This window comes from Garra rufa, chromosome 10, assembly GCF_049309525.1.
Source record: "Garra rufa chromosome 10, GarRuf1.0, whole genome shotgun sequence".
Taxonomy (NCBI): Eukaryota; Metazoa; Chordata; class Actinopteri; order Cypriniformes; family Cyprinidae; genus Garra; species Garra rufa.
This window is the reverse complement of record NC_133370.1, coordinates 41736663-41758979: the sequence shown is the minus strand read 5'-3', so window position 1 is coordinate 41758979 and position 22317 is coordinate 41736663. Positions and strand designations below refer to the sequence as shown.

Sequence of the window (22317 nt, the reverse complement as noted above, 5' to 3'; positions counted from 1 at the left end):
CAATTAAAATTAAATGTTAAAATTTATGAAAAGCATAAATTAATCGCATTACTTTTCGGTCTTACTGTTACATGTTGTTTTATGCAGCGCTGACAATTGTATCCACTCAGACATGATTCTGTTAAGCTTGAAAACGCAACGACTTATCCGAAGCGTTTAGATTAGATTAGTTTTGGAGTGTGTGCGCACTTATCACGAATCTTCTCGTCATAAACAACAGATACGACGTGCAGTTTGTAAGTGATTAATTTGCCTTGTATAGCTTCAGCGATTAACAGCAGTTGCATAATTTGTCCTGGACCAATATATTTATCTGTGTAGCCAGAAGTATCACCTGAAATATTTTTGTCATAATGTTGCAGTCATACTCTGTTATGAATTCCTGTTTATAAATGTATAATTTATATGCAATTTAATCTGTTTATTGTTATTTGTAACGGTTGATAGTACACTGATTGAATGAAATGACTGGTATTTGACACACAAGATAACAGAGACACAATTAATATGGTAATTTGCAAACCAAACTTACATTAACAGATATTTGACACCTTGACTTTTGTATCAATGCACACAATTTTAATAAATGTCTGTGTTGTCAATATGTAGCATGTAACCTTTCTAAATTTTATCATGTGATAGCTGTATGTAGGTACCCACTGGGGATGACTGGAGGCCAAATTCAGGATGAAGATATTTCTGCTTCCAGCCAGTGGTCAGAGTCCACTGCAGCTCGATATGGCAGGTACATCCCACACACTGATCGCACAATTGATCAAAAATACTAATAACAGAACTTATTTTCTCCACCATATTGTTCTCTTTTTCAGACTGGATTTTGATGATGGAGATGGAGCATGGTGTCCAGATGTCATGGCTGAACCAGACAATCTAAAGGAGTTTCTGCAGATTGACCTTCGCACCCTCCATTTTGTCACTCTTGTTGGCACACAGGGGCGGCATGCAGACGGAGTGGGCAATGAGTTTGCTCAGCGATACAAGATTAAATACAGCCGGGATGGCACACGCTGGGTCTCCTGGCGGGACCGGCAAGGTCGACAGGTGAGATGGCAATGTTATTTTTATCAATTACATAGATACTGAGATCTTTGCTGTGATTAGCTGACAAAAGACACTTAATGTGAAAATTACTATTCTGTTATCATTTTATCACTCCATGTTGTTTAATAGAGAATTTGCACTTACGTCATGATTTGGTCAGTTACCCGGATGCACGGCCATATTGGCGATACTCAGATGTAAACAACAGCATGGATTGCACAGTTAATGTACTACTGAATACGTCGTTTTGCTAATTTATGCTGTCTAAACCACAGAGAAAATTGTGTGGAAGCTGCTAAATCATATAGAAAAGGACTTAGTAAGCAGGAAAGGGTGCAATATTTTGACAAACTAAAGTTAATAGGGGGTAAAGATATGTACATGCAGTATTAATTAAGATATTAGACTAATATTTCACCCACCTGACCGGAAATGATAAGAACAGACACGAATGTTATTAAGTTTCTTGTTCTGAAAATCCTAGTTAAGTTTGGCCAACCACAAATGCCTTTGCTCCTTTTGCAGTCTATAGTACGAACATGTTTATCCAGGTCCGACCAATTAGTACAGCACAAAACATGACAATAATTGACCATTTTCAGCAGCAATAATCAGCAAAATAGGCGAATTTTGTTCGTTTCAATGGCATTATGTTTAGTGCTGCCAATATGGCCGACTGATGACGCGTCGTGAAAAACTCTGTACCTGTGTTTCTTTCTTCTGTAAAACCACAGATTCTCAAAAATATTTCAGTTGTCATGTGTTCTTTTTCTTTCCATACAATTAAAGTCAACGAGGCTCAGTGTCATTTGGATCCTAGCATTCTTCAAAATATCATCTTTTGTGTTATGCAGAAGAAAGAAAGTCAAACAGGTTTGTATTGAGCCCCTGAGGGGACAAGGTGATGGGGGGAAAATGAGATTGAAGGAATTCCACTTCAATTCTTTTGCATTCCCCTGAGAAACTTTGCATTCGCTCACAAAACTATTGTGGTATAAATAAGTTGCAAGAAAAAGATTCTCAGGAAAAAGCAGTCATTTTACAAGAGAATGCAAAGGTTTTGAGAGTGAAGGGAAAGTTTCCTGTGACCACGCAATACCTTTTCTCTTAGCCGTGTCCCTTTAGGGCCTCCGTTGGTTTTGAGTGACTTGGGGAAATAAATGATGACAGAACTTTCATTTTGGGGGGAACCTTACCTCTAAGCCTCTAAGAATGATGAGTATTGTGAAATATAAAGTGTGAGTTAATCAGTCTGTGTATTTTCATTCTTGTACATCTATATAGATCATTGAAGGGAACAGTAACGCCTATGATGTCGTGCTTAAGGACCTGGAGCCTCCCATAATTGCTCGTTTTGTGCGTTTCATGCCTGTGACTGACCCCTCTATGATTGTGTGTATGAGAGTGGAGCTCTATGGCTGTGAATGGCTTGGTAAGCTATTCTTACTTAGAAACATGCTTTATTCAAGTACTCAAATGCAGACTATAGAGTTAACTAAAGCTTCTGATCTCAACAATGTTTGAAAAGCTACAAGTGTTTGCATTCACATACTTGTGCAGAATATATTTCAAGTGTTTATGGAATTGATTTATCCTCTTTAGAGGAAAAGTCATTAAAAATGAATCATTTACACATCAGTCATTTAGCCTAATGTAATTGCATTGACTTTCTTTCTAAATGTCAACACATTCAGTGAATAACTCAAAGGAGAAGTTCACTTCCAGAATAAAAACTTCCTGATAATTTACTCACCTCCATGTCATCCAAAATGTTCATGTCTTTTTTTTCTTCAGTCGAAAAGAAATTATATGGATTTTCCTCCATATAGTGGACTTTAATGGCGCTCAGCAGGTTGAAGGTCCAAATTGCAGTTTCAGTGCAGCTTCAAAGCGCTCTACACAACCCAGCCAAGGAATAAGGGTCTTGTCTAGTGAAATGATCGGTTATTTTCTGAGAAAAATACAAACTTACTAGCTCACATTACATGTGCATGATATAGATGGAAGTTTTGACCCAGTGTTCAAAGCGAATGTGCAAAGGAAGTTAAATGCCCTTTACAAAAAAAAGTTTAAACAACAATGTTGGACGAAGTTAAAAGAAAAAAATGAGAGTTTTTGCCCTACCCTACCTTTTTGAGCCAAAGAACACAGACGAAGAACTGCACATGACCTTTCCAACATGATTACGTAAGACAAGCATTGATTAAAAAGTATATTGATTTTTATTTTTTAAGAAAATGACAGATCGTTTTGCTAGATAAAACCCTTATTCCTCAGCTAGGATCGTGTAGAGCCCTTTGAAACTGCATTGACTTTGCAATTTGGACCTTCAACCTGTTGGCTCACATTGAAGTATATTATATGGAGAAACATCCTGGAATGTTTTCCTCAAAAACGTGATTTATTTGTGACTGAAGAAAGAAAGACATGAACATCTTGGATGACATGGTTGAGTAAATTATCAGGAAATTTTCATTCTAAAAATTACTATTATTATTATTATTATTATTATTTATACTGAATATAGTGCTAGATGCTATTCAAACATTTTGGTGGACAAAAATGTAAATATTCAGTTTTATCTCTTATTTTTCTGCAGATGGTCTTGTGTCCTACAGTGCCCCTGCTGGCCAACAGATGTCTTTCAGAGGCCAACATATCTACCTAAATGACACTGTGTATGATGGAGCTATTAGCTACAGGTACAGCAACACACACTAAACACTAAAGCTAATATCACTACCTCATTCACTCAACAAGGTTTCAAACAACTAGGTTTTCTCCCAGCATGACAGAAGGCCTTGGACAGCTCACTGATGGAAGCTGGGGATTGGATGACTTCACTAAAAGCCTGGTGTATGGAGTCTGGCCTGGCTATGACTATGTGGGCTGGACCAATGCTAGTTTCCCTGGTGGGTCAGTGGAGATGACTTTTGAGTTCGACCGGGTCAGAAATTTCACATCAATGAAGGTTTGTCTAATATAAATCGGCTCCTTGTGAAAAAGAAGTGTGCTTAAAGGGATAATTCACTCAAAATTGAAAATTTTATGTTTATCTGCTTACCCCCAGGGCATCCAAGATGTAGGTGGCTTTGTTTCTTCAGTAGAACACAAACAAAGATTTTTAACTCAAACTGTTGCGGTCTGTCAGTCATATAATGGCAATCAATGGGATCCACGGCTTTGAGAGTCAAAAAACATACATAGACAAAACCAAAGTAAACTCTGCGGCTTGTGATGATATTGAGGTCCTAACACATGAAACAATTGGTCTGTGCAAAAAACTGAACAGTATTTATATACTTTTTTACCTCTGATCCACCGGAATATGTCCATCTGTCCTGAGCGCTTTCACAACAGCCGGCGCGTGATAAAGGACAAGCAACCATAACTTCAGTCGATCAGGCTCTGAAAATTGAACACTCCCGGATGAGTTTGCACAAGCAAACATAATCTTTCAGTTTTTAATCGGTTGCAACAATCAGGATAAGCACATAAGTAGCTGTCGTACCTAAAATCTCTCTGTGTAAACACGACAGATCACTTTTATGCATGCGTCTACTATGTCAGAGTGTCACGCGCCCACTGTTGTGAACACGCTCAGGACATTTGGACATTGCTGTTGATCAGAGGTAAAAAAAAAAAATATTAATACTGTTCAGTTTCTTGCACACACTGACTGTTTCTTGTGTTAAGACCTCAATGTATGACTTCAAAGAAACAAAGTCACCTACATCTTGGATCCATGCCCTGGAGGTAAGCAGATAAACATCACATTTTTATTTTAGGGTGAACTATCCCTTTAATTGTATTGAATGTGCACTTAATATAATTTTAATAATAAAAGAATTTATGATATATTATATACTAATAATATAATTGTAACCGTAGTGAGTTCTTTATTATAACATTTAACATTAATGTATTTTAAATGAACAAAATTGTGAATGTATAATTAAAAAATTTTTAAATACATGGCAGATCTCAGTAAAAATAACATTAAAGTTTACTTTTGTTTAACATTAATGCTGTTCTGTTCATTAGACAGTACACTTCATTTTTCATAAGACAACGGAAGTAATTTATATTCTTTTTTAAAAAGGTGTTTTCAGTTGAATGCCTACTTTCTGTTTTACAAAATGTATCATGTACAGTTTAGGTCAAAAGTTTAAAATCTGGAAAATGTTAATTATTTAACCAAAATAAGAGTGATCATACAAAATGTTACTGTTTATTTAATACTAACCTGAATAAAATATTTCACATAAAAGTTGTTAACATATAGCCCACAAGAGAAAATAATAGTTTTAGAATTTATAAAAATGATCGTGGTCAAAAGTTTACATCACCTTGATTCTTATTGTTGTGTTTGTACCTGAATGATTCACAGATGTTGTTGTTGTTGTTGTTGTTTAGTGATAGTTGTTCATGAGCCCCTTGTTTGTCTTGAACAATTAAACTGCCTGCTGTTTAGTCCCAATAATTCTTTGGTTTTCCAGCATTTTTGTGTATTTGAACCCTTTCCAACAATGACTATATGATTTTGAGATCTTTTCACACTGAGGACCACTGAGGGACTCATATGCAACTATTACAGAAGGTTCAAACACTCACTGACGCTCCAGAAGCAAAAACAATGCATTAAGAGCTGGGAAGTGAAATCTTTTGAACAGAATGGAGATGTGTACATTTTTCTTATTTAGCCTAAACGTCATTATTTTTTTAATTTAGTACTGCCCTTCAGAAGCTACAGAAGATAGTTACTTGTTTCACAGAAGACAAAATAAATTAAATTTACCCTGATCTTTAAATTCAAAAAGTTTTCACCCATGAACATGACTCATGAACAAAAAACACAGCGGTGGATCATTCAGGTAAGAACGTCTCAGTTACATATGTAACCCTCGTTCCCTGAAGGAGGGAACGGAGACGTCACGTCGGAGACCGACGAATTGGGATATCGCCTAGAGAGACCAATCCTCTTTGTGTGTAAACTAAGTGAGCCAATGCACATTGGCATGCATGATTGCATCCAGCTACCACTGATCACAGCGTGAGTATAAATAAGCAGCAGGTGCGATGCATAGACAGGTTTTCGCTGAGGAGCCAAGTCGGGCCCGGGATACAGTGGTGGTACAGCAGCTGAGGCGACGGGACGTGACGTCTCCGTTCCCTCCTTCGTACTCCTTCACTGTATAACATAGCACTACCCACTTCAGTGAAGCTGGAGCACTGGGAACGTGCGGAGCCCCCACCCATCCTGCAGGAGGTTCGGAGCAATACGCATATGGCTCATACTAGGACATATGGAAGTTTGGAGGTGATTGAACCCTCGTTACGATGGTAAATGGTCTACCGGGGAAACACAGCCTCTGCGGGTTACTGTGGAAAAACATATGGGATTCACTTAAGTCTCTCATGTTAACCTGAGCCTTCAATCGGTTCTGAAGGATTCATCGAGAGAGGGCCTGGCACCTGGACGTTCCGCCACGTCTGGTGCTGAGGAAGGAGGAGCTCGACAGGGTCTACTACATGGACACTCTGGAGTGGATAGCAAGCCGACCCGAGCCAGTGCCACTCAGTGTTTCTACCCATTTGAGGTGAGAACGCAGGAGGAGACTGGCTCTACACGAAGGCTATAAAACTTAGCGAACGTGTTGGGGGTCGCCCAGCCCGTAGCTCTACAAATATCACATTGTGAGGTGCCACGAGCCAGCGCCCAGGAGGATGCAACACTTCTAGTTGAGTGAGCTCGCAACCTGAGCGGGCAGGGCACGCCCTGAGCTTGATAAGCCAGGGTGATGGCATCCACTATCCAGTAAGCTATCCTCTGCTTGGAGACGGCCTTCCCCTTCTGCTGTCCCCTGTGACAAATAAAGAGCTGGTCTGAGGTCCTGAAGCTTTGCGTCCGGTCAACGTAGCATCTTAATGCTCGGACGGGACAAAGCAAAGCTAGGGCTGGGTCTGCCTCCTCCGGGGGCAGCGCTTGCAGGCTCACCACTTGATCCCTGAAGGGAGTAGTGGGAACCTTTGGCACGTAGCCAGGCCGGGGCCTCAGGGTTAACTGGAAATCTGCCGGACCGAACTGAAGGCACGAATCGTCGACCGAGAAAGCCTACAGGTCCTCTACCCTCTTGATGGAGGCCAGTGCAAGCAGGAGCAGAGTCTTCATTGACAGATACTTCAGCTTGACTGATCGCAAAGGCTCAAAGGGGACCCGCTGTAGTGCTGTGAGGATTTAACCTCCTCGCTCTCCTAAGAAACCTGATGACCAAGTCGTGCTTACCCACCGACCTTCCTTCTAAGGGGTCATGGTTCGCAGAGATAGCTGCCACATAGACCTTAAGGGTGGAGGGAGACAGCCTACGCTCCAACCCTTGCTGCAAAAAGGTAAGCACGACTCCGATCGGGCATCTTCGGGGGTCCTCTGCACGAGAGGAAGCCCATTCGAGGAACAGGTTCCACTTCAAGGCATAAGCATGTCTCGTGGATACAGCTCTCACCGAAGTGATGGTGTCTACCACTCCTTTGGGTAGATCACCTAGAACCTCCGCGTCCCGTCCAGGGACCAAACATGTAGTTTCCAGAGGTCTGGATGCAGGTGCCACAAAGTGCCCCGTCTCTGAGTCAGTAGATCCTTCCTCAGAGGAATCTGCAAGGGAGGGGCTGTCACGAGGAGCATTAGTTCCGGAAACCAGGTCCGAGTGGGCCAGTAAGGTGCCACTAGCAGGACCTGCTCCTTATCCTCCCTGACCTTGCACAGTGTCTGTGCGAGAAGGCTCACTGGGGGAAACGCATATTTGCACAGGCACCGCGGCCAGCTGCATGCCAGGGCATCCGTGCAGAGAGTACCCTCGGTCAGGGAGTAAAACAGCTGGCAGTGGGACGTCTCCGGAGAAGCAAACAGGTCTACCTGAGCTTCCCCGAAACATCTCCAAATCAGCTGGACCGTCTGGGGGTGGAGTCTCCACTCTCCGGGAAGCGCAGCTCGTGAGAGCTCGTTGGCTGCACGGTTGAGCAAGCCCGGAATATGAATGGCACGAAGTGACCTCAGATGCTTCTGACTCCAAAGGAGAAGGAGACAGGCGAGCTGCGACATGCAACGGGAGTGTAGACCACCTTGTCGGTTGATGTACGCAACGGTCGCAGTGTTGTCCATACGGACCAGCACGTGCTTGCCTCGTAGACGTCCTTTGAGACAGCTCAAGGCAAGACGTACTGCTAGCATCTCTAGGCAGTTGATGTGCCAGTGTAGCTGAGGGCCCGTCCAAATCCCGACACTGCCTGTCCGTCGTACGTGGCCCCCCAGCCTGTGGTGGAGGGATCCGTGTCTACCACAGCATGCCTGGAGACCTGTTCTAAGGGTACTCCTGCCCGAAGAAAAGCCAGGTCTGACCACGGGGTGAAGGTTTGGCGACAGGCCGAGGTTACTTTGACCCGGTGTGTGCCGCGCTGCCACGCTCTCCTCGGGACTCGGCCATGGAGCCAGTGCTGAAGTGGTCTCATTTGGAGCAGTCCAAGCGATGTAACTGCCGCGGCTGCTGCCATATGCCCCAGGAGCCTCTGAAACTGTTTCAGTGGGACCACTTCCCTGCTCTTGAACGTATTCAAGCAGTTCAGCACTGACTGAGCATGCTCTTGGGTAAGGCGTGAGTCCAGCAAGTCCAGTGAGACCGAGTCCAGTTCCATACCGAGAAAACAGATCCTCTGCATGGGGGAGAGTTTGCTCTTTTCCCAGTTGACCTGAAAGCCCAAGCGGGTGAGGTGTGCCAACACCAGGTCCCTGTGTTCGCACAACTGATCTCGAGTCTGTGCCAGTATCAGCCAGTCATCGAGGTAGTTGAGAATACGAACACCCTGTTCTTTGAGGGGAACAAGGGCCGTTTCAAGACGCACAGATCCAAGATTGGTCGTAACTCACCGCCTTTTTTGGGTACTATGAAGTAAGGGCTGTAAAACCCTGTCCTCATATCGGCTGGAGGGACCGGCTCTATGGCTTCCTTCTCCAGCAAGGTAGCAATCTCTGCGCGCAGGACAGGGGCGTCTACCACTTTCACTGAGGTGAAGTGGATGCCCCTGAACCTGGGAGGACGCCGGGCGAACTGAATCGCATAGCCGAGTCTGATGGTCCGGCGGAGCCAGTAAGATGGGCTGGGAAGCTCTAGCCAGGCTCCCAGACAGTGTGCAAGCGGAATCAACTGGACCACAGACGTATTGACCCGTGCAACGCCCGCTGTCCCCTCTGGGGAGTTTGGGTGTCACCGGCCGTGTGGCCGATGACGGGAAAAAAGAAAACAAAAGATTCTCCATCCGGCCCTCCTCTGGGGGAGGGAGTGGTGCGTTCACCACCTCCCGAAGAGCAGCTCCCTCCATCTCTGCGGTGGAGCGGGGGCGAAAGCAGGGGGCCGCCCTCGGCGATGAGCAGACTGAAGTGCCGCCGCCGGCCAGGTGGAGGCAGCAGCAGGTGCACGCCGGGGCAGGATGTGACTGATGGCCTCAGTCTGCTTCTGTGCGGCAGAAAACTGCTGGGCAAAGTTTTCCACCGTCACCGAAGAGGCCGGTCTGGGACACGGGGGGACATTTTATCGGCTTCCCTCATGTCGGCCAGACACAGCCAGAGATGGCGTTCCTGGACCACCATCGTGGACATCACACGACCCAGAGACCGCGCGGTCACCTTCGTCACATGTAGCGCGAGGTCCGTAGTAATGCAAAGTTCCCGTAGAACTTCTGGGTTGTGACCACCCTCGTACAGGTCCTTCAGTGCCTGAGCCTGATGAACCTGTAACAACGCGATAGCGTGTAAGGCGGAGCCACCAGCCCCACAAGCTGCATAGGCACTGCCGATCACAGCCGACGAGTGCCTACAGGCCCGGGAGGGGAGCAACGGATTGCCCCGCCAAGTGGAAGCGGCGCCGGGACACAATTGCATCGCCACCGCACGCTCCACCGGCGGGACAGCCGTATACCCCCGCGCTGGTCCGCCATCAAGGGTGGTGAGTGAGAATGTGCCACTGGAGCGGTTTCTGGCAGTAAAAGGTGCCATCCACGTCCCAGTGAGCTCATCATGCACTTCTGGGAAGAAAGGCACTGGGGTGGGACGCTGAGAACCAGCGTGGGCCACCCTAAGATACCAATCGTCCAGCCGGGAAGGATCGGGACGTGATGGAGGGTTCCATTCAAGCCCTACCTTCTCGGCGGCCCGGGCAAGCATAGCCATCATCTCAGGGTCGGTATCCGGCACCGCTGACCGCCCAGTGGACGACAGTGTGCCGGAATCATCCTCCCCCGAGAAGTCTGGCTCACCCTCCGATGCCGCGATCGACATCTGATCGTCAGGGGGAGCTCCAAAAGCCATGAGTGGTACCCCACGAGGAGGTCCAGCCCGTTCTTCTGGAAGCTCCACTGACAACGGAGTGTCGGTGGAAGGAGGAACCCACGACGGATTATCCGCCGTCACTGTCAGACCAGTCAGCTCTCTGCCAGAGGTGCCAGGTAATGACCGCATCCAGAAACGCACTGGTGAAATGGCATATTGCCCTTTTTAAATGCCTCGTCTTTAAAAAGATGTTCACCTGTGGCACTCTTGTAGGAAACTGCTCTATGTGTTGAAGCGCACAGGGGAGATGGCCACTTGCGACACAGAAGGCGGGTAGTGCAGTCCTTAACTGTGCGCTTTTTTCACCCACAGATGACCACCACCACTGACGCGCAGTGCCGCCAGCACCAGCAGAAGAGTTTGCTCTTTGTAGAAAGCTTGTGCGTCTTCTCATAGAGGATTGGCTCCGAAGCGAAAGGCTGTCTATGCATCGCACCTGCTGCTTATTTATACTCACGCTGTGATCAGCGGCAGCTGGATGCAGTCATGCATGCCAATGTGCATTGGCTCGTTTAGTTTATAAACGAAGAGGATTGGTCTCTCTAGGCGAGATCCCAATTCGTCGGTCTCCAACGTGACGTCGAAGAGACAGACTGATAGGGAACACAGAGTTGAGAATCAAGGTGATGTAAACTTTTGAACAGGGTAATTTTTATAAATTCAACTATTTGTTTCTCTTGTGGACTATTAAACATCTTTTATGTGAAATTTCTTAATCGGGTCAGTATAAACAATAACATGATCCCTCTTATTTTGGTTAAATAATTAACATATTGCAGATTCTGAAAGTGGTGTAAACTTTTGACCTCAACTGTATGTTACTATTATAATTATTAATTAATTATTTTGTATTGAATGGATAACTTTCTGTTTTAGGTCCACTGCAACAACATGTACACATGGGGAGTAAAAATGTTCCGACAGGCCGTTTGTTTCTTCCACTCAGATTCAGACTGGGAGCCCAATCCTGTGGTTTTCAAGCTAAAAGCAGACAACATCAGTCCAAGTGCTCGGTTTGTCACGGTTGCCCTTGGCAACCGCATGGCCAGCGCAATTAGGTGCCGTTTTGCATTCAATGACATCTGGATGATGTTCAGTGAAATTGCTTTCCAATCAGGTAATAGAGGTTTAATCGCACTGCGTGTTCATTCTTTTATCACCAGCGCTCCTTTTCTTATCTCTTCACTTTTCATGATTCATTTTAGCATATTAATAGCCTACTAAAAATACAGTATCACTGCAGTTCACAATGCCTTTCACCCAAATTCACCTTTCAGATACAGAAGTGTACAACACCTCTCTTGTTCCTCGTAAACGTAATCAGAATCCAGGGATTCACCCAGGTGAACGTTATATTTATTCTAGATATAATACAGAAATCTTTGTGAATAATTATATGCTCTCACATTGTGCCATTTGGCTGTTATACCATTGTAAAGTATAAATTTGAAGGCAACAGTGCCATCTGTTGTTCATTACTTCATACAGTGGGCTCATGAATTTCACAGTTATACACATAACATATATTTTTATAGACTAATTGGTCAAGCAAACTCACATGTTTATAAAGTTCCAGTGCAGACATATGTGACCCTGTACCACAAAGCCAGTCATTTTGTTTTAAATTGAGATATATACATAATTTGAAAGCTGAATAAATAAGCTTTCCATTGATGTATGATTTGTTAGGATAGGAACGATAGGTTATTACTATGCCTTGCTAAGAACTTCATTTTGACAACTTTAAAGGCAATTTTCTCAGTATCTTTAGTTATTTGCATCCTCAAATTCCAGATTTTCAAATAGATGTATCTTGGCCAAAAAATGGTTCTATCAGTCCTATCCTAACAAATCATACATCAATGGAAAGCTTATTTTATTCAGCTTTCAAATGATGTATATATCTCAATTAAAAAAATTACCCTTATGACTGGTTTTGTGGTACAGGGTAACACATGTCTGCACTGAAACTTTATAAAAATGTGAGCTTGCTTTATTGTGTATTGAATGGATAACTTTTTGTAAACAAATATTTTAATATATATTTACGGTAGGAAATATTCTCATGGAACATAATCTTTACTTAAAATCCTAATGAAAGATTGATCATTTTGACCCATACAATGTATTTTGGCTATTGTTACTTGAGACTGGTTTTGTGGTCCAGGGTCATATATGAAAAATAATCATTTAAGCATTTTAGAATAATCTTGCAGCATAATCAAAGGTAAAAAAAAAGATGGGGTGTCAATATTTTCATTGTGCATGAATAGAAGAAATCGTTACTCTTATTGTGGTGACTGCAATTCCCATTCTACAGTTAAAAGAGCCAATAATCTTTTTGAATGAAGCATTGCAATGCTTAATATGGCATCGAAAGGATGTCCTTTTTGCAGAAAACTTTGATTCTGTAAAATATAAAAAGATTGTTTTGTCTTTTCCACTCTGAACCTTCTGCAGGCGATGATCCCACCCACAAGATTGATGACAGCAACACAAGGATACTAATAGGCTGTTTGGTGGCCATTATTGTCATTCTGTTGGCCATCATAATAATCATTCTGTGGCGACAGGTCTGGCAGAAAATGATTGAGAAGGTAAGATTATTATCTTCATTGTCAACTTCAGAGACAACTTCAACCTGCTTATTAACTTGAGTTTGAAGCCTGCTGTGCATTTCTTGAGCATAAAATGAGTATTTATAATTTTGTGTAATAGAATAGCATGACAGTAAGATTCATCCTGTCAGCCAATGTTATTTTAGTATCACTGAGGTACTAGTGTTTAATATACAGTGTATTTATGAATTGTAGTTAAAGTTTTTTTTCTGTAATTTTTGTTTGTTTTTTAATATAGTTTTTTTAAATTTCTTCTTTTTTTAGTACATCAAGTTTAACTAAATGAAAATAAGAAATGTTCCATTGGTGACTAGCTTATTTAAAGGGTTTTGTAAATTTATTTTCAGTTTAGGTTTTTTATGGTTTTAGTTAACTGTAATAACCCTGCTGTCAGCTTTGTGGTTATTAATGTAGCATGTATGTATCACATTTTGTTGAAGGCCTCTCGGCGTATGTTGGATGATGAGCTGACCACGCATCTGTCTGTTCAAAGAGAGGCGTTCACCCACCGTCGCTCCTCTCTGTCCAGCGATGTTGAATCCAATTCCACATATGAAAGAATTTTCCCCATGGGATCTGACTACCAGGAGCCATCACAACTTTTACGGAAACTACCAGAATTCCAGGCTACAGAAAACCTTGGTTAGGGTTGTTCAGTGTCATAAAAATTTTTTTTCGATTACTTACACTACCAGTCAAAAGTTTTTTAACAGTAAGATTTTTTATGTTTTTTGAAGAATTATCTTCTGCTCACCAAGCCTGCATTTATTTGATTTAAAATACAGCAAAAGCAGTCATTTAAAAAGCTGATTTCTATTTGAATATTTTAAAATGTTATTTATTCTTGTGATTAAAGCTAAATTTTCAGCATCATTACTCCAGTCTTCAGTGTCACATGATCCGTCAGAAGTCATTCTAATATGCTGATTTGCTGTTTAAGAAACATTTATTATTAATAATATTAATATTTAAAACAGTTGAGTAAATTTTCAGGATTCCTTGATGAATAGAAAGATTCAAAGATCTTTTGGAAGAATTTATCTGAAATAAAAAGCTTTTGTAACATTATACACTATAACATGAGGAGGAAATTATAGAAATTAATACTTTTATTTAGCAAGGATAAATAAAATTGATCAAAAGAGATGATAAAGACAAATAAGATATATAGAGATAAATGCTCTTCTTATAAACTTCCTATTCTTCAAAGAAACCTGGAAAAATTCTACTCAGCTGTTTTCAACATAATAATAATAATACATGTTTTTTGAGCAGCAAATCAGAATATTAGATGGATTTCTGAAGAATCATGTGACTGGAGTAATGATTAAAAAAATCAGCTTTGAATTGAATTACAGGAATAAATTACATTTTAAAATATATTCAAAAAGAAAAGTTATTTTAAATAGTAAAAATATTTAACTATTTTACTGTTTCTGCTGTACTTTGGATCAAATAAATGCAGGCTTGGTAAGCAGAAGAAGCTTCTTTAAAAAAACATTAAACATCTTACTGTTCAAAAACTTTTGACTGCTATATCTCATTATATGTAAACTTATTCTGCATTTGTTAGAGGGAAATCCTTGTGTGTATGTTCAGCCTAAAATTAATATTCTGTCATTAATTTTTCTCTAAGTTTTCATTAATTAATCTTCATGTCATTTCAAACCTAGTTCATAATAATTTTGTATTCTGTCAGAAGACAGAAGAAAATAACACCAAAATGTTACAACAAAATAGTTCTGTTTGATATATTATTATTTTTTAAGGATATTATTTATTGACAATCTTTCCATCTACTTTAACTTTTATTTCAAATATGGCTCCTTTCAGTGTATCATGTGACATTGGATTAGGGTTCGACTGATTATCTGCCTGGCCAATTATTGGTGCCAATATTAAGCATTTTTATGGTTATTATATCGGCCATTTATAAAATCGATTTGCAGATAAAATCATTTTAAAGCACTTAAAGAAAGTTTTTATCAGAGTCCTTGTTATTCTTAATTTTGACCATTTTAATTTTTAAACCAGACATGTATATCAGTTCAAAATATCGATTATCGGTTGACTTGATCTGTACTAATCGGTATCGGTCATTTTTAAAAACCGATTTGCCGATAAATTAATTTAAAAGCATTTAAAGAAGTTTTTGTCAGAGTCCTTGTTATTCTTAATTTTGACATTAATTTTAATTTTTACACCAGACGTGTATATCAGTTCAAAATATCGGTCATCGGTTGACTTGATCTGTATTAATCTGTCATTTTTCAAAACCGATTTGCAGATAAAATAATTTAAAAGCATTTAAAGAAGTTTTGTCAGAGCCCTTGTTATTTTTAATTTTGACATTCTTTTCAATTTTTACACCAGACATATAAATCTGATTAAAATATAATTTATCAGTCTACTTCTAGATCTGTAATAATCATTATTAGCATCGGCCCTAAAAAACACATATTGGTCGACTCCTACATTGGATCAGTCAAAAGACATTTTTTTTTATCTTGCCACCATATAAAAACTGTGGCATCCGAAGAACATTATCAATGAATAAAAACTTATTTTAATGTTATTATTTTGCTACACGGCTTTAAAAAAGAGTTGATGTATGGACTAGTTTAATGCTGTTTTATGCAAGCAGCTCTGATCCGATTTTTAAAAAAACTACACCAATTTTGAAGCCAGTAAAAAAAAAAAAAAAAAAAAAAAAAAAATCATCGAGAACATAAAATTGAAGTGACAAGTTACAACAAAGACATTCAAAAGATTTCTATTTCAAATAAATGCATATGTGACCCTGGACCACAAAACCAGTCTTAAGTCGCTGGGGTATATTTGTAGTAATAGCCAAAAATGCATTGTATGGGTCAAAATTCTAGATTTTTCTTTTATGCCAAAAATCATGAAGATTTTTTGTAAAATTCCTACTATAAATATATCAAAATGTAATTTTTGATTAGTAATATGCATTGTTAAGAACTTAATTTGGACAACTTTAAAGGTGATTTTCTCAGTATTTTGATTTTTTTGCACCCTCAGATTCCAGATTTTCAAATAGTTGTATCTCGGCCAAATATTGTCCTATCCTAACAAACCATATATCAATAGAAAGCTTATTTATTGAGCTTTCATATGTTGTATACATCTCAGTTTTGTAAAATTTAACCTTATGACTGGTTTTGTGGTCCAGGGTCACATATATTTTCAACATTGATGGCAATGTTTCTTGAGCATATATCTGATCGCATGATACTGAAGACTGGAGTAAACTCAGCTTTGTTATTTTGTTATTTATTCGTTTAAAAATGTATTTAAATAGAAAACAGTTATTTTGAATTGTAATAATATTTCACATTTTCACCCTTTTACTGTATTTTTATCAGATAAATGCAGCTCTGGGGAGCATAAGAGGCTTAATTTAAAAACATTTAAAAATCTTATCAATCCCAAATTTTGAAAAATGTATTGTAACCTTTTTTTAAAGAAATAACCGAAATTAGGTTTAGAATGACATAATGACAGATTTTTACATTTTTGAGTGAACTGTCCCTTTAACAACATAACATACCTATGTTGATATGGTTGTGTTACAGCAATGATCGATGCCCCTTCCGAACCCTCTATGGCCCACCCTACAGAAGAGGCCCCACACTACGCAGAGGCAGACATCGTGAGCCAGAAGGAAGCCTCTGGTGCCCACAGTTACCGCGTCACAGTGGTTAACATGCCCTTATCTCCAGGAAGGGATGGCGCTCTGGAAGAGTTTCCGAGGGAGAGACTGACTTTCAAAGAGAAGCTTGGAGAAGGACAATTTGGAGAAGTTGGTGACCAGTTCTCTTCTCCAAAATATCATTCTTGGTAAAGTTATTTGTTATACATGTTTGTTCCTGCTGCAGGTTCATCTTTGCGAAGCTGAGGGAATGCAGGAGTTCATGAAGGACCGTTGTGGTGGCATCAGTGATGAGCCAATGCTTGTAGCAGTCAAGACTCTAAGAGCGGATGCAAACAAAAATGCAAGGTAACACACAGGTGCAGGTGTCCCGCAATCAATGTTACATGCCTGTTGTTGCTGAGCAGCACTGCTTTTTGCTTTACAGATGCTGTCCAGCCATTTTAGGACAATTTACATTTTCCTCAAGGAAATCTACATTTTCAGGAACGACTTCTTGAAAGAGATCAGGATCATCTCACGATTAAGAGACCCGAACATCATTCGCCTGTTGGCGGTGTGCGTTGAGAGCGATCCGCTGTGCATGATCACGGAGTACATGGAGAACGGAGACCTCAATCAGTTCCTGTCCCACCATGAGCTGCAGGATGAAGGAGTTCAGGCCGGCAACTCAGCTGCAATCAGGTATATCACACTCAATACAATTATACTTTGGACCAACTTTAATTACTTTAATTGGTTACAGTAAAATGTATTTGTTTTTCTCAAATCACATTTATGGTTTGGTTCGAGCATTACATTTTTATTTAATTATAAATAAACATTTCTTCCTGCAAAGACAAAAACATGCATACAAAGAAAGAAGTTTAGTTATTTCTGAAAATATATTAGTTAAAAATATACCACAACACATTTTATTTAGATACAAGCTAAAATGTTACTTATTGTAGGTCAATAATTAACTATTGGTCCTTTTTTTGGCATTAAAAAAAAAAAATCTATATTACATTTTAAAAATCTATATGTTTCATTTAGTATATGTACTATAAATAAAGACAGAAGTATTCTATTTGAAAGACCTTAATGTGTATTTTAATGTCTTTTATAAAACATGCATTATTTTTTTATAGTAATATAATAATAAATAAATAAACAATTAATAAAAGCCACAATAATTTCTACAGTCAGTAAAACTTGCCAGTATGTGTTCTGCATATCAACACTCTGGTGTCAAGCAAAAACACTATTTAAACAAAATATTTTTTTCATTTATTTATGGGGAGTGCTATTTGCTTTTAGACAAAATAAGCAAAAGCAGTTTAAAGCAGAAACCATAATTTTTGCTTAGACCAATGAAAAATGCACTTGATGATGCAGTTGTTTCATTTTTTTCAGTGCATACACTTTACTCAGGAGTTTGATTATTTGACCTTTGCACTATATTCAGTGTTCTAGAGGCTTACGATAGTTTTGTTTGATAAACAAAGTAAAATGTGACCCTGGACCACAAAACCAGTCAGGACAATATTTGCCTGAGATACAACTATTTGAAAATCTGGAATTTGAGGGTGCAAAAAAATCTAAATATTGAGAAAATTACCTTTAAAGTTGTCCAAATGAGTTCTTAGCAATACATATTACTAATCAAAAATTAATTTCTGATATATTAACAGTAGGAAATGTACAAAATATCTTCATGGAACATGATCTCAATATCCCAAAGATTTCAAAGATCACAAAGATTTTAAACCAATCAATGTATTTTGGCTATTCCTACAAATATACCTGTGCTACTTAAAATTGTTTTTGTGGTCCAGGATCACAAATATTGATACCATATTGTAAATGACTTTTTTTTTCATTGTAGCTACAGAATTCTGATCCACATGGCCTCTCAGATTTCCTCTGGAATGAAGTATCTGTCCTCCCTCAATTTCGTTCACCGTGATCTCGCTACACGCAACTGTTTAGTGGGCACAAATAACACCATCAAGATCGCCGACTTCGGCATGAGCCGCAACCTGTATCGTGGAGATTACTACCGCATACAGGGACGAGCTGTGCTCCCCATCCGCTGGATGTCCTGGGAAAGCATCCTACTGGTAAGTCTTTCTGGAGTCAAGTTTGCAGTGTCGTAAACTCACAAGCTACTCTATCCATTTGACAATCTGTGTTTTCACAGGGTAAGTTCACCATGGCCAGCGACATGTGGGCATTCGGGGTGACCCTGTGGGAGATTCTGACCTTGTGTAAAGAGCAGCCATACGCCCAGTTCACAGATGAGCAGGTGATCGAAAACACGGGCGAGTTTTTCAGAGACCAAAACAAACAGGTGAGACTTGTAGTTTTGGGATAGTTCACCCAAAAATGAAAATTCTGTCATTAATTACTCACCCTAATGTTGTTTCAAACCCATAAGACCTTTGTTCATCTTCGGAACACAAATTAAGATGTTTTTGATGAAATCTGAGAGCTTTCTGACCGTGCATAGACAGCAATGCAAATGACACGTTCAAGGCCCAGAAAGGTTGTAAGGACATCATTAAAATAGTCCATGTGAAAGAAAACAAAAATAACTATTTTATTCAACAATTTCTTCTCTAGCGTGTCAGTCTTCGACGCATGTTCACAAAATTACCATGACGCATGCATGTGGTGCTGTTGACCCAAGATACTCTGTATATTCTGTTTCAAAAAAAGTAAGGCTAGGCAAAAATTGCAAGTCAGCCTGTCTGTGTGATTTTGTTTTCTGTATGCACAAAAAGTTCTCATAACTTCATAACATTATGGTTAAACCATTGATATCACATGGACTATTTTAACAATGTGACAATGTCCTTACTACCTTTCTGGGCCTTAAACATGCCAGCCATGTTGCTGTCTACGCAGGGCTAGACAGATCTCAGATTTCATGAAAGATATCTCCATTTGTGTTCTGAAAATGAACAGAGGTCTTATGGGTTTGGAACAACATAAGGATGGTAATTAATGAATTTTGATTTTTGGGTGAACTAGCCCTTTAAGTGCTTATTTAATTATTGTGCATTGTCCCTTTTAAATAAAAATGAAAAAAAAAATGTATTAATTGTTTTTTGGTTTATTATATTTAGTATTTTATTATTAATCTTTATAATTGTATTTTGTTCATTTATGTACTACATATTTTTATTTGTGCATTATAATTAATTTTAATAAACATGCTAATTTAAATGCAATTTTATTATTATTAATTTTAGTATTCAAATATACAGTCAAACCAAAATTTATTCAGACACCTTCAACATTTCTCACATCACAATTTATTCATTATAGTTTATTCATTCATTTGCTGAAATCCTTTAATTTCATTTTTTTCCTCATTAATGTACACACAGCACCCCATATTGACAGAAAAAACACAGAATTGTTGACATTTTTAAAGATTTATTAAAAAAGAAAAACTGAAATATCACAAGGTCCTAAGTATTCAGACCCTTTGGTCAGTATTTAGTAGAAGCACCCTTTTGATCTAATACATCCATGAGTCTTTTTGGGAAAGACGCAACAAGTTTTTCACACCTGGATTTGGGGATCCTCTGCCATTCCTCCTTGCAGATCCTCTCCAGTTCTGTCAGGTTGGATGGTAAACGTTGGTTACATTTTTAGGTCTCTCCAGAGATGCTCAATTTGGTTTAAGTCAGGGCTCTGGCTGGGCCATTCAAGAACAGTCACAGAGTTGTTGTGAAGCCACTCCTTCGTTCTTTTAGCTGTGTGCTTAGGGTCATTGTCTTGTTGGAAAGTAAACCTTCAGCCCAGTCTGAGGTCCTGAGCACTACGGAGAAGGTTTTCGTCCAGGATATCCCTGTACTTGGCCGCATTCATCTTTCCCTCGATTGCAACCAGTCATCCTGTCCCTGCAGCTGAAAAACACCCCCACAGCATGATGCTGCCACCACCATGCTTCACTGTTGGGACTGTATTGGACAGGTGATGAGCAGTGCCTGGTTTTTTCCACACATACCATTTAAAATTAAGGCCAAAAAGTTCTATCTTGGTATTTCTCACCATCTTGGAGTCCTTCAGGTGTTTTTTAGCAACTCCATGCGGGCTTTCATGTCTTGCACTGAGGAGAGGCTTCCGTCGGGCCACTCTGCCATAAAGCCCCGACTGGTGGAGGGCTGCAGTGATGGTTGACTTTCTACAACTTTCTCCCATTTCCCGACTGCATCCCTTGAGGTCAACCACAGTGATCTTTGGGTTCTTCTTTACCTCTCTCACCAAGGCTCTTCTCCCCCGATAGCTCAGTTTGGCCAGACGGCCAGCTCTAGGAAGGGTTCTGGTCATCCCAAACGTCTTCCATTTAAGGATTATGGAGGCCACTGTGCTCTTAGGAACCTTAAGTGCAGTAGAATTTTTTTGTAACCTTGGCCAGATCTGTGCCTTGCCACAATTCTGCCTCTGAGCTCTTCAGGCAGTTCCTTTGACCTCATGATTCTCATTTGCTCTGACATGCACTGTGAGCTGTAAGGTCTTATATAGACAGGTCTGTGGCTTTCCTAATCAAGTCCAATCAGTATAATCAAACACAGCTGGACTCAAATGAAGGTGTAGAACCATCTCAAGGATGATCAGAAGAAATGGACAGCACCTGAGTTAAATATATGAGTGTCACAGCAAAGGGTCTGAATACTTAGGACCATGTGATATTTCAGTTTTTCTTTTTTAATAAATCAGCAAAAATGTAAACAATTCTGTGTTTTTCTGTCAATATGGGGTCCTGCGTGTACATTAATGAGGAAAAAAATGAACTTAAATGATTTCAGCAAATGGCTGCAATATAACAAAGAGTGAAACATTTAAGGGGGTCTGAATACTTTCCGTACCCACTGTAAATGAACTATAGTGTCCTACACTCACTAGCAAAAATATCAAAAATTATATCTGGTGTCTGACTAATTTTTGGTTTGACTGTAAATATACAATTATTATTAATATATTTAAAAAAAAAAAAATTTTTTAATTCCTGATTGAAAAACAGTGTTTCAGCAGTATTCTAGTGTATTTTTTAAATTGGTGTACTGACATATTTTTTTCTTGTGCCTAAGAATAGCTGGCACTGCATGATGAGTCAGGGAAAATCCATGTAGTAAGTTGGAAAAAACTAAAGGTGTCAGTGCTGAGCTGTATTTTCAACCCCTCAGGTCTATCTGCCGAAACCGCACTGCTGTCCTGATTCAGTGTACAGTCTCATGCTCAGCTGCTGGAAAAGAAATGCCAAAGAAAGACCCACGTTCCTGGAGATCCACAGCGCATTGATGGAATACCATGACTAATTCCATGCTGATGTACAGAGCAACTCCCATATTCAGACCTTCCAGTGTTTTTCTGTAAAGAATATCTTAAGAAAATCCCCAGAAATGTGAGGGAAGCACACAGTTAAATGTAATATCAATATCCTTTTTCAGTGTAGATTAAAAATAAGAAAATCATAAATCTTGACCTATATAAATATGAAATATATGTTATTGGGAATATAATTGTTAAATGGTATTTCGCTCTATGCTCCCTTTTCTTTTCATCTGTACAGTAATGCACTTTCTGTTCAT

At 39.8% G+C, this 22317-nt stretch overlaps 1 protein-coding gene across 1 annotated transcript; it reads left to right on the top strand.

The window, feature by feature from the left end:
- Positions 1-650: 650 nt before the first annotated feature.
- Positions 651-22286, top strand: ddr2b (discoidin domain receptor tyrosine kinase 2b). The gene is given in 14 exon segments (XM_073849459.1): positions 651-745; positions 831-1062; positions 2347-2494; positions 3662-3764; positions 3850-4033; positions 11318-11558; positions 12902-13038; positions 13500-13710; positions 16656-16882; positions 16959-17080; positions 17219-17416; positions 18600-18834; positions 18915-19064; positions 21913-22286. Coding segments are annotated over 14 exon segments (2400 nt in total). The 5' UTR covers positions 651-665; the 3' UTR covers positions 22045-22286.
- The last annotated feature ends 31 nt before the right edge of the window (positions 22287-22317 follow it).